The following is a 12,441-nucleotide window of genomic DNA, read 5'->3' as shown; positions in this document are numbered from 1 at the left end:
GCCAGGGCAGGTCATGGGGTTTTGTCAATGATATATAGGAATTTTGCTAGCAGGGAAAAGGAGGTGATTGTACCTTTGTATAAGGCAATGGTCAGGCCACCCCTTGAGTACTGCATACAGGTCTGGAGGCCTCATTTTAGGAAGGATGTAGATTTGCTTGAGCGTGTACAGAGAAAGGCAACAAGATTGGTGAGGGGAATGAAGGGATCCTCTTACCAAGAGAAGCTTAAGTTCTGAAAATTGCAGTGGCTAGAGACTAGGCACCTGTGCGGTGATCTGATTGAGGTGTATAAGGCCTTGAATGGGTTGAGCATGCTGAATTCTGATGGGATCCTTCCACTTGTTCAGATTACGAACCTAAGGGGCATAAATTCAAATTAAGAAAAGACAGATGTAGAATAGATGTGCGGAAATTGCCTTTAGCCAGCAGGTGGTTAATTGCTGGAACAAACTTCCATCTGTCGTTGTGGAAGTTGATAGGTTAAATAAATTTAAGGAGGGAATGGCGTGTGTTTTTTTTTTGGCTGATGCTAAATAAGCTCATACACTTGCTTTCTTGCATCACATGCCACTACTACTACAATAAATCAGTGCAAACATTAATTGTATTTAGCAGTCATGGGCTTGAACCCTGGTTCACTCAAAGAATTGTGCTACTGCACTCGTGCTTCTGACCATTCGGCTTTCTCATAGTAACCTCTATACCCACTGAGTATAACAGATTTTGATGATGATGTTACAAACCATAAAGTAACCAGCATCTATACAGTTGATATGTGAAATAAGCATAATTTGTTGAAATAAATATGATAATGAAATATTAAAATAATATTAGTAGTGCAAAAATTGTTTATTTTAACAAATGCATAATTAAAAAAAAAGAAAAACTGTTCAACAAACCATGGGCACTTTTGGGAAAAAAAATCTTATATAACCAAATCATTTTAATCATATCATATGCAAGTAAATGTATGGTAATTTTCCATTATTTGTTTTACTATAACACTAAATATTTTAAAAATAAATAAATGTTTTAAATTATCTTGTTTATTGTTATTTTATTCAACTGAAATGTCAAAAAGTTTTTTTTTTTTTTTTTTTTTAACATATATATATTGTGTGAATGAATTGTTGTGAGGCAGTTTCTGTATACCTATAATTCTGGTCCCAAGGTTGGTTACTGTAGACATGTTCTGCTGTACATATGTACAGCAGAACTAATTGCTGTTGTTAGTACATTTTTATTTTTCATTTTGTGCAAAAAATTTGTGATAGAGCAAAATTTGTGATAGATTGCAGATTTGAAATCATCACTTAAAAATTGTATGAATTTGTCTATTTGCATTAAAAAAGCAGATATTTTTTAAATGTACTAGTGAAATTTGTAACTGAAGTAATGTTAAATACTTAAAATAAATTACACTTTATTTTTTAAGCTTTTAAAGGTGTGTGTGTGTGTGTGTGTGCATGCACGTGTACGCACTCACATATATATAACTTAATAAAATATTTCACTTTAACTTTATGAAATAAATATTTCTCAAATGATGTACTTTTAGATTTCAACAATTATGTTTGATCTAGCCTGGAAACTTTCTAAAGATACTAATGACCTTCTTTGGTAAGACTGTTTTTATGAATTATATATATGTATAACTTTTATTGACTAATCCCATACTTCAGATTATTCTTTTCTGGCAGACTTTTTTATTGTATCATAAGTGCTTGAAGACTTTTGGAAGAGTTAAAGCTTTTTGTGCCATGTATTATTTCTCTTTCCAGTCTGCAGATTTAAAAATGATTATGGGAAACTTAAAAACACGAAAATAGCATTTTCGGTTTACGTACCAAAATAAATATTTTCAGTGCAGTGTAAGGAAGGCACATAATTGTTCCATTGTTGTCTAAAATACTGATTCTGGAGGATTTTGGTGACAGCCAGTATATTGTAGCTGAAGCACTTGATATTGTGTTTTTTTTTCTTGTGCTGATTAGAAAAATGAATGGTCAACATGGCAGATGTACAGAAATGAAAGTTCCTCGGTTTAGAGCATAAAAGTTTTGCTTTTATTTTATTATTTTTTTTTAAACATGAATCGAGGATCATGCTCATACTTAGTTAAATGTGGTAAAAAGTAAACCAATTTATAATCTTCAAATATCAACAAGAAATAATTAAAAATTGTTCACTTTTTTTTTTTGATGCCACCTTTATTTCCAATCTATTTTGAATATAACTTTGAAAAATCCATTTTTTTTATGTTAAAAACATTTTTAATTATTTTTGAAAATAAAAATCCTCTACAGTGGTTTAGACATTTTTTATCACCTTTCTTATTTGTGAGTTTTGAATATTATCTCCCTTATTATCTTGACTGACAGTGAGTCAAATGTCAATTGCTGTCAGTCAGCCCAAAAGCTTCAACAACTGGATGCCAAGCAGAATTTATGATGCAAAGCCAGAGTGTAATAATCTGAAGTGCACCCATTTCAATAATTGGACACGAGAGATGTCACTAATTTTAAATTTTCAGCTGTGTGGACTGTACAATTATATGAAGAGCATGAACTTGTGAAAATGTGCAGGGGTCTTTGAGATCTTACAAGGGTGCTCTGGGTTGTTTCCAACCATCAGGATGGATGCATCTAAGACCTTTTTAAGTTTACATAATTTATTTGATAGTCATTGATTCTGGCATGTGCTCTAAATGCAATGTAGAACTCTCCATTTGTTAAATAATTAAAATATTTTATTTGTTAATTACTGTTAAATGTATGCAGAGTTGTACTGAAATGCATGAGTTTTCATTTAATGTACAATTAAAATTTCCAAAATAAACAAGTTTAATTAATGCAGAGAAGTGTTCTTTTTGCCAGGTCAACTTTGAAACTGAGAAAGAGAGAAGTGAGGCTATATAGCCTTGCTTCTCTCTTTCCAGAATTTTAAAGCATTATTCCTATTGGATAATGCTTTAGAATTCAAACTGTATTTAATGCCATTTTTAATAACTGAATTTTTGCACTTCTGCCCTGTAAAATTAGGTCTACACAAAATGTTTCTCTACAGGCTAAATCCAAGCAGAAGTGGGTAGGGAGCACATCAGCAGCACATTCGTTATATCAGTTTGAGTTGTTTATCTGCTCTCACTGCAGCTGGAAGTAAGTACATTATATGTTTCACATGGAATGTACTTACAGGGTGGAATACGGCAGAACTGATATTTTAGAGTGCAAAAGTTTTATTATAATTCTTAATGATGTGCAATTTTTAATAGATTATTTAAATTGAGTCCGAAGACATTTTTACTAGATACTTGGTTTTAAAAATGACGTCATTTAACTGTTCCCTATGCTTAACAGTACATTCTTGAATTCTTTTTGTACATTCTGCATTACATGAACTCTCATGACATCATCAATTGTTTGAATCTCCTCCATGATTCCCTCCTTCTATTCAGCAACTGTTTGAGGTTTGTTGGTAAAAATCTTGCTCTTAAGATAGCCCACAAAAAGAATTGGGTACAAAAAGAATCAAGTGACCTGGCTGGCTAGCTACTGCAGCTGAGCGTAACAAGAAATGATGCCTTCACCAAACACCCAACGCAATAAATTCATGTTTATACATGCTCTGTGGGCGGTTGTCCTCATCCTGCTGGAACCACATTCTTGATCCTGAAGTTGTGGGGACAAAACATTTTCCAACGTGGATCCATAATGCTCAACATTTACTGTAACAGAATTACTAGTATCATCCTCAAAGAAATACAGACAGACTGTAAATGCCAAATGATGTGTAATACCTTACCAACCCACCACCTTAGGACTGTGCAGTAGTGGTGTTTCACCAGTCTGTTGGGATTTCTCTCAGACAATACTGAAACACTGACTCTGTGATGTAAATGTTTATTTATATAACCACAGAGATGGAAGCTTGCTTCATCTGTCATTAAAAGGTTATTAATTAAATTTAGATTTTATTGTAACAATCTGTGAAAACTCGGCAAAACTAAAGATGCACTGCTTTATTATGTTCACTCAATTCCTGTGCGAGTGTAGGGATGAAAGTATTAGTCCAGATGTAAAATTCAGTCAAGGGATCATATGGAGATTTCTAGTGATTGAGAATGTCTCTGTGCCAAGTAAGGACTGTTGAAATGTATCTCTCACAGCTGCACCATTTTCAGGTGTTAGTATTAGCATTAGAAGTGACATGATGCAAGAAAGCAAACTTATACAGCACACTTTCCATTTCACCTATCCATTTCTTCCAGTATTCTAACGGTCTTTGAGGCGCCTCCGTAGCCAGGTGGGAAGGAGCAGCAGTGCGTAGCACACGCTTCTTGATTAGATTCCGGGGTTCGAGCCCGTCACCACCAAATACGGAGGATGCGGAAAGGTCAGGGAATGACCACCGCATATCCTGGAGCAATATGGCCTTAGTTGCTAATGCTCCTAAAAAAAAAAAAACTAAATAACAAATAAAAATAAATAACGGTCTTTGATAATTCTTTGGGTTTCACTCAAACAGTAGAACTGGTTACCTGCCACTGTTTTATTCAAGCTGTGATAATATTTTTTGAAGGAGAAACATACCTATGATTCACATTGAATGTATTTCAAAAACTAAATTTGAGTTTGATTCACATTTGACATAACATGTATCACATCACATAACACATCAGTCATAAACACATTGTTCCAAACTCCATTTCTCCATGTACAACTTAATCTACGCTAGACTGAAATACTGAATGCCTTTGAAGCAATTAACACATTTATGTCCTTTCCAGTGCCATCTATTGGCTCAAAAAGTAGTTATTACAAAAAAAAAAAAACTGTCAGTCTGCCAGACTTCATCCTATGTACTGTACATATGTACAGAATAAGGCCACAAAGAAAATTAAAGACCATTGTCAATTGTGGATAAAATTAAAGTCATTTAGACTGTAGAAATGGGTAACAAGAAGTGCGTAATTGCTACTAAATATGGAATGATATGGTCTTATCTTAACTGGAGTGAAATCAACGATGGAGGGAAGTACATGGACATGTCATGGTGGTGAGGCAGAATGATCACAGATGATGATGCTCATAACCTATTGGCAAAAAGGGTGCAATTTGGAAGCATGCAGAACAGACCCAATCTCTTAGCAGTAAGAAATGAATGAGAAGTTTCCAGATATTAGTATTGGCAACAATACGATATAAGGAAGCAAGGCCTGTACAGCACTAGTCAAAAAAAAAAAAACATATTTGACTATTCCTTCCAATAATAATTTGTACAAACCTTCCTTAAATTTATTCAGACTACCCACCTCCACAACATAGGTTAAAGTTTATTCCAACAATTATGAGGGGCATTTGAAAAGTTCATGGCCTGAGTGTGAAGGGTTTTTTTGAGGCGGCTGTAACATGTTACTTTTCAACATTTGGAGTCCATACAGTTTTGCTATGTTGCAGCGCATTGATTCCAGCTGTGAAGCAAGTTTTTTTCCACCAGCAGTGACATCACTGTTGGTGAGAAAATGAATGTTAGCCAGGTTTAGGAAGCCCGATGGTGAATATCAGTGATGGTCCAAGATTTCAAAGCCACACTCATGCAACACATCTGTGGAAATGATGACAGACTTTTTGAGCAGGCACGTTGTCCTTGAACAAGACTCCTTTGCTGAGATTTTGGTAGGAACTTTCTAACTTTCATTTCAGCTTAAATTTAACTTCTCTAGTGGTTAAAATTTTGTCAACAGTTTCATTTCTGTAATATTTTGGTAATTTAAATTCTGTAATATATTGCCTATTTACTTACTCCATGGTGCTAGGACCATAAGGATCCTTGACAGCTAAATTCCACAACTCTATTATATGCAAGCTCTCTCCAATTCACCTCGCCTCTCAAAATTACACTAATATTTTTATTTACAGTAATGCCCCGAAGTTACGCAATAGGTGGGTCCGACAAAAATCGCTTAAGTCGAATTCGTGTAAGTCGAGGTACAACTTTGCATATAAATACATATAAATTTTGTTTAATTGGGACCAAGGACTAACAAAAACACTAGTTTAAAAGAAAAATATTTAATAAAATTGCAGTTATTTATACATATTAATACAAATTATGTATTAAAAAAATAAATGAGTTACGTAAAAAAGTTATTTCGATGTCGATGGCTTCATAAAATCTAACAAATTCATCTGACAACAAGTGCCTTCTTTTTTTCACGCAGAATTTCTTCGTAGCAAGCTAATAATTTTTTATTCCCTGCTCTGTAGCTATAATGTGTTCTTCGTTGGAGTCTGTTTTCTAAAATTTTTAAGCCCTTTTCAATTGAGCTGAGACCTGTCAAGCTTGCAATTGTCATGTGCTTTTCTGGTGGAACTGGGTCTGAAGTATCGGATAATTCAGTGACGTTTTTCTCATGCATCTCTATGAGCTCATTCATTGTTTAAAAGAAAAATATTTAATAAAATTGCAGTTATTTATACAGTTGTTTATACAATTGCAGTTGGATTCACTATGTGAATCCAACAGCTCGTTGACATCATCACCATTGACTTCCAAATCTAATTGCCTGGCAAGATTAACAACTTCTATCATATGAGCAACATGATCAGTTTCTGGCGTTGTTTTTGTCTCATTTTTGAAAAAAAATGGACAAAGTTTCCTCCAGACACCATTCAATGTTTTTTTTGTGAATCTCATCCCAAGATTCTTCAATGATTTTACGGCATCTAAAACATTGAATTGTTTCCAAAAGTCTTTAACAGATATCTCACTATTTTGTCTCATAGTTTCATTCAGACGTGCAAACGAATGCCTCGTGTAGTAGGCCTTGAATGTTTCGATGACTCCCTGGTCCATCGGTTGAAGCAAGCTGGTTGTGTTTGGAGGCAAAAACACAACTTTCACACGTCGGTCGAAATTAATTAGGGTGGCAGAAGGATGACCGGGTGCATTGTTAATAAGAAGGATCAATTTAAATGGAATCTGTTTAGACTTGTAATAACATTCGACTTCAGGTATGAAGTGGTGACCAAACCAGTCCTCAAAAACGGAAGCTGTCACCCAAGCTTTATGATTTGACTTCCAAATCACTGGTAAGCTAATTTTAGATATATTTTTTAAAACTCTTGGGTTTTCAGAGTGATAAATTAAGAGAGGTTTTAACTTGCAGTCACCAGCTGCATTCCGGCCGACCATCATTGTCAATCGGTCTTTGGAAACCTTAAAGCCTGGAAAGTTTTTTTATTTGTGAAAACGATGTAATTTCCGACAAAAGTTGAGCACGAATTCGAACGCACACATAAATATGACAGTTGGAATGCAAATTCTTGTATATGTGTGCAGCTCATGCAGCAGCAAAGTTGAATTTTGTTCATCTTTCTCTCTCACTCTCCGCCATCGCACCGTATATCAATAGCATATGAAAAACGACCTTGAAGATAGTGGGCAGCAGTGTTGCCAAACAAAAAAATCAAGAACCGCGTAAGTCGGGGTATTACTGTATACCAAATCTTCCCATCTCAGGGGCTGTCTGCCAGCTTTCCTTTTCCCAATTGAGATTCCTGTGAGGATTTGATGGATGTGTCTTTTGTCATTAGTATGGATAGTATGTCTAGCCCATCTCAGTTTTCTAACCTTTATGAAAGTTCCTGGATACTTGTTTTGAAGTTAGGATTTTTTGAACCCTATAAGAGCATATATTTCCACTCTGAATCCTAGAATTAATTTCTTCTGTGATATTATTGCAATCATTCAGAATACTTCCCAAATACTTCAAGCTTGACACTTTCTTGACTATTTGATTTCCAGTGTTGATGTTGGAGTCCTCGTTATTTTTATTTCTACCAAGTTTAAGGTATTTTGTTTTACTGTTTATTTTTAGGCCAATGAGATTAGCTTCTTTTTCCAACACTATTAAATTACAGATGAGGCTCTGTATATCATCACTGACCAGGCATATGTTATCTACATATGCGAAGGCGTGGTGTAGTCCATTCAAGTGTACTTCTTTCCCTGTCTCTTTCACTTTTTCTAAAACCAAATTAAAGAACAGGGGTGAAAGTGCATCACCCTATTTAATTCTGTTCTTATTTCAAAGTGGTTGATATTTTATTTTGTATTTTACTTTGTTTGTTGATTCTGTCATGCATATTTTGTTGTTTACAATGTATACAGAAAGGACAGAAGAGGTGGAGTTAAGAAGAATATTAAATCGAAGGCTGTGCGTCCAGTTGACTTGGGTGAAAAGTGCAATGTTGAGTCAATTTGGTGTGATTATACTGGGAAAACAAAATTCAGAGTAAGAGTGTGTTATAGGCCTAATGACTGTGATGAATGTACCAAACAGCTATACAGGGAAATAGAGTGGGTCAGCAAATCAGAATGTCTCATAATGGGGGATTTTAACTCTGCAGATGTTGACTGAAATTTGTGAGTTGGTCATTCACACACTAGCAATACTTTTATGGATTTCTTGGATGACTGTTTGCTACAGCAGCATGTTAGAGAGGCAACAAGAGGAACCAGTACTCTTGATCTGATTATCAGCAGTAATTCTTCATGCATTAAGAATCTGCAGGTTAAAGACTCACTAATGTGGAATTTAATTAAGGCATAACTACAGTAAAGGGAAAGGCTTTTGCTTTTGTTAGGTTGACTACAGAGGTTTCAGACAGTTTTTAAATTGTGTTCAGTGAGACCAACTAATGATGTGATCAGCAGTGATCAGCAGCACATTCTAAATGGTAGTATTTAGGGAAGTAATCAGACTCCAAATATGCGGGCTGTAGAGCCCGCATATTCGGAGTCTGATTACTTCCCTAAATACTACCTTGGCAACCAGCAGACACCTCAGAGGTGACCTGGTTGAGTTTTATAAGGTTCTCAGAGGCGGGAGGTTAGGAAAATGAATGAAGGCAGAATTTTTATTGTTATGGAGAATTCTAGAAGTCAGGGACATAAATTCAAATTATATGTGAAGAGATTTAGAGCAGATCGTAGGAAGTTTTCTTTTAGCCAGTGAGTTGTCGATTGCTGGAGCAGGTTGCCTTCACAGGTAACTACAGTTGAGACTGACAGTTTAAATAAATTCAAAGGTCAACTGGATAGTTATCTATGTGAAGAGGGAAGCAAATAATTTGTATTTTCTTATCTTTTTTTTTTTTTTTTTTTTTTTTTGGCCAATGCAGCAAAAGTCTGGTGTGGCTTCTTGCACCACTGTATGGCTATTACTAAAACTGTTGCCATCACCTTGTCAGCAGAATGAATCGACTTGTCTTTCTTTGGAGGAAAATAAGAGCTGTGTTTCCACTGTTTAGACTGCTCCTTTGTCTCTTGGGCAGGAGCAGCAGTGCGTAGCACACGCTTCTTGATTAGACTGGGGTTTCGAGCCCGTGACCACCAAATACGGAGGATGCAGAAAGGTCAGAGAATGACCACTGCATATTCCCGGAGCAATATGGCCTTAGTTGCTAATGCTCCTAAAAACCAAATAACAACAACAACACTCCTTTGTCTCTGGTTGGAAGTGATGAATCCATATCTCATCCATACTTTGTAAGAAAATTTGTTGCCTCTGCGTTGAAAACAATGCAAATGTTCACTTGGCTTGACAACTCTTGTGTGTTTTTGATCTGCTGTCAACAACGTTGGCACAACTGGGTTATGGACCGGGGCATTACTAGTCAGTAGAAATATCCAGTAACCATAATGAAATATAGACAAATGTTTATTTTCAGTGTATTGGGTACAGGTCATGTGTACCTTGACAGGTACACATGACCTGTCAAGTGTAATTACCATGGAAAAAATTGAGAATGCCAGTGGGGTAAAAGGAGATAATGTGAAATTAAATTAGGTTAAAATAATAATGATAATGACGATGGTGTGACGATGATAATAATAATGATAATGATGAAGCAGTGGATACTAGGGCTTTAACTACTTCTTCATAGGGACGGCAGCCAAGACTATAGGAGCCACAGCAATAAGCCGAGTCTCTGTTTCTGTTATGATGATACATGCAAAACATATACGTCATAGCCAATCCAACAGAGATCAAAAGGAATAAAATTCAAACATAAATAAAAATAAATATAAGTATAAAATAGAGTTAAAAATCTAAAATAATGCCAATTAAATCTAGTTAAAGGAAAAATGAATGAAAGTTTGAATTCAAAAAAGAAGGCAACATACAGTGTGAAATTTAAACATAGTAACTTTAGAAAACTGAATAAAGTCATGTTAATGCCAACTTGCTGTGTACTTAAGACCGGAATCGGTGAAATTAGTTATGTGTGGTGATTACAGAGCAACATCGGAGATCCAAAGACGAAAGCCGATAGTTCTCAGTTCTCTGTTTATATCGGTTGAAGCAATCCCCGAGTGAGGGGGGAGAAGGTGTGAAATCGTCAAAGTGAACCGTACCCATGTGACGGGGAAGTAAGCAATAAACAAATGAGGCAAAGTGCCAACAAAAGGGAGAATCAATGACTAACAAGGTAGTGCAGAAAAGACACTAAACTTTGTTTAAGAAGAGAAAAGGAGTGATAGCATCTCGATATTGCTCTTGGTCAGCCTAATCGCACACAAGAAATAAGTTGTAGTTATTAAGAACAATAGAAGCAATTGGAAGAAGGAGAATATAGTTGTGCTCAAGTTGTCCAAGGTTCCTAAATCTGTACCATAGTTGGTCCCTGAACAGAAGGCTGGACAAATGCCTCATGTGTTTAAGTCAGTATTGGTATTGTTATTGAGGAAATGTAAAAAGAAGAAAAAATTGAAAATCGAATAATAACGTCCACAAAACTTAACAAAACAGCGAGCAGGACATAACAAAACACAATACCCCCGTGCATAGCCAATTCGTGGGCACAAGCTTTCTACACTGTGAGACAAGTATACGAAAGTAATATGTCATCAAACAGCAAGTTTGATGACATATTACTTTCATATTTGCTGTTTGATTACATATTACTTTCAGGCCTGTACATAATGTATAGTTATATATCCCCTAGCCTCTGTCGTGTCTCACGGTGTAGAAAGCTTGTGCCAGAAAAGCAATATTGAGATGCTATTCCTCTGCTATCGCTCCTTTTTTCTTCTTAAACAAAGTTTAGTGTCTTTTCTACACTACATTGTTAGTCATTGATTCTCCCTTTGCTGGCACTTTGCCTCATTTGCTTAATTTGCTTAATTGGGGGTATTGTGTTTTGTTATGTCACATGGATATGGTTCACTTTGACGATTTCACACCTTTTTGAGAACTATTGGCTTTCATCTTTGGGTCTCTGACGTTGCTCTGTAATCACCACACATAGCTAATTTCAGCATTCCAGTCTTAAGTACATAGTAAGTTGGCATTAGCATGACTTTATTCCATTTTCTAAAGTTACTATGTTTAAATTTCGTACTGTATTTTGCCTTCTTTTTGATTTCAAACTTTCATTCATTTTTCCTTTAACTAGATTTAATTGGCATTATTTTAGCTTTTTAACTCTATTTTATACTAATATTTATTTTTATTTACGTTCGAATTTTATTCCTTTTGGTCTCTGTCGGGTCGGCTATGATGTATACGTTTTGCACATATACATCATAACAGAAACAGAGACCCTGCTTATTGCAGTGGCTCCTACGGTTTTGGCTGCCGACCCTGTGAAGAAGTAGTTAAAGCCCTAGGACCCACTGCTTTAGGTACCATTATCATTATTATTTTTATGTAAATCTAATTTAATTTCAGGTTATCTGCTTTTACCTTGCTGGCATTCTCAATTTATTCCATGGTCATGTTACACTTGACAAGTCAGCACCCCTACCCCAATACACTGAAAATAAACATTTGTCTATATATATATATATATATATATATATATACACACACACACACACACACATATGTGTGTGTGTGTGTGACAAAGGCTTTAATAAAATTAAATGAAATTAAACAAGGATAAAACTATAGAGTTAAAAGCAATAAAAACAACATCAAAGCTTTCAAAGGTGACCACCTCCTTTGTCAACAGTGAAAATGTACAGTCACAGAACATCCATAAATAATACCAGCAGGATCACAGCTCTTGGTACATGTTACTGGAGGAGCATGGGGACTGGAAATGGTCTGGAGGCCTGCCAGGTGGAATGATTCATTCTCTCCATGGATCATGGACTCACAGTGGATGAATATGGACTCCCATATCTCTGTTAATAGTGTTATGTTCTAAAGGACAAATTCATAAGCTCTCAAGCCATTTCTCCAGATGACGCAAATATTGTCAATTGTTTGCATAGGTACTCTTGTGTTTATCTTTAATTTTATTTTTTAATATAATTTTAAAAATAAAGTTTAATTTTATTTTATAAAAGCTGTTGTCAGATATATATGGGTTTGTGTATTTACTGCAGTAAATACAGAGTTGTTATTTTCCCAACCCCAAGGTCTA

At 35.4% G+C, this 12,441-nt stretch overlaps 1 protein-coding gene across 1 annotated transcript in view; it reads left to right on the top strand.

Annotated features, from left to right (window-relative positions):
• The window catches only part of Cdc45 (cell division cycle protein 45), a 143,497-nt gene that overhangs the window by 94,732 nt on the left and 36,324 nt on the right, over positions 1–12,441 (top strand). Inside the window, exon 9 of the mRNA XM_090373853.1 lies at positions 1,560–1,621. Within this exon, the coding sequence (XP_090229979.1) occupies positions 1,560–1,621 (62 nt within the window). The remainder of the gene's footprint in view (positions 1–1,559; positions 1,622–12,441) is intronic.

The sequence above is a fragment of the Mastigoproctus giganteus genome, chromosome 5, assembly GCF_048544385.1.
Source record: "Mastigoproctus giganteus isolate SK-2022 chromosome 5, ASM4854438v1, whole genome shotgun sequence".
NCBI lineage: Eukaryota > Metazoa > Arthropoda > Arachnida > Uropygi > Thelyphonidae > Mastigoproctus > Mastigoproctus giganteus.
This window is presented reverse-complemented; position numbering and strand designations above follow the sequence as displayed.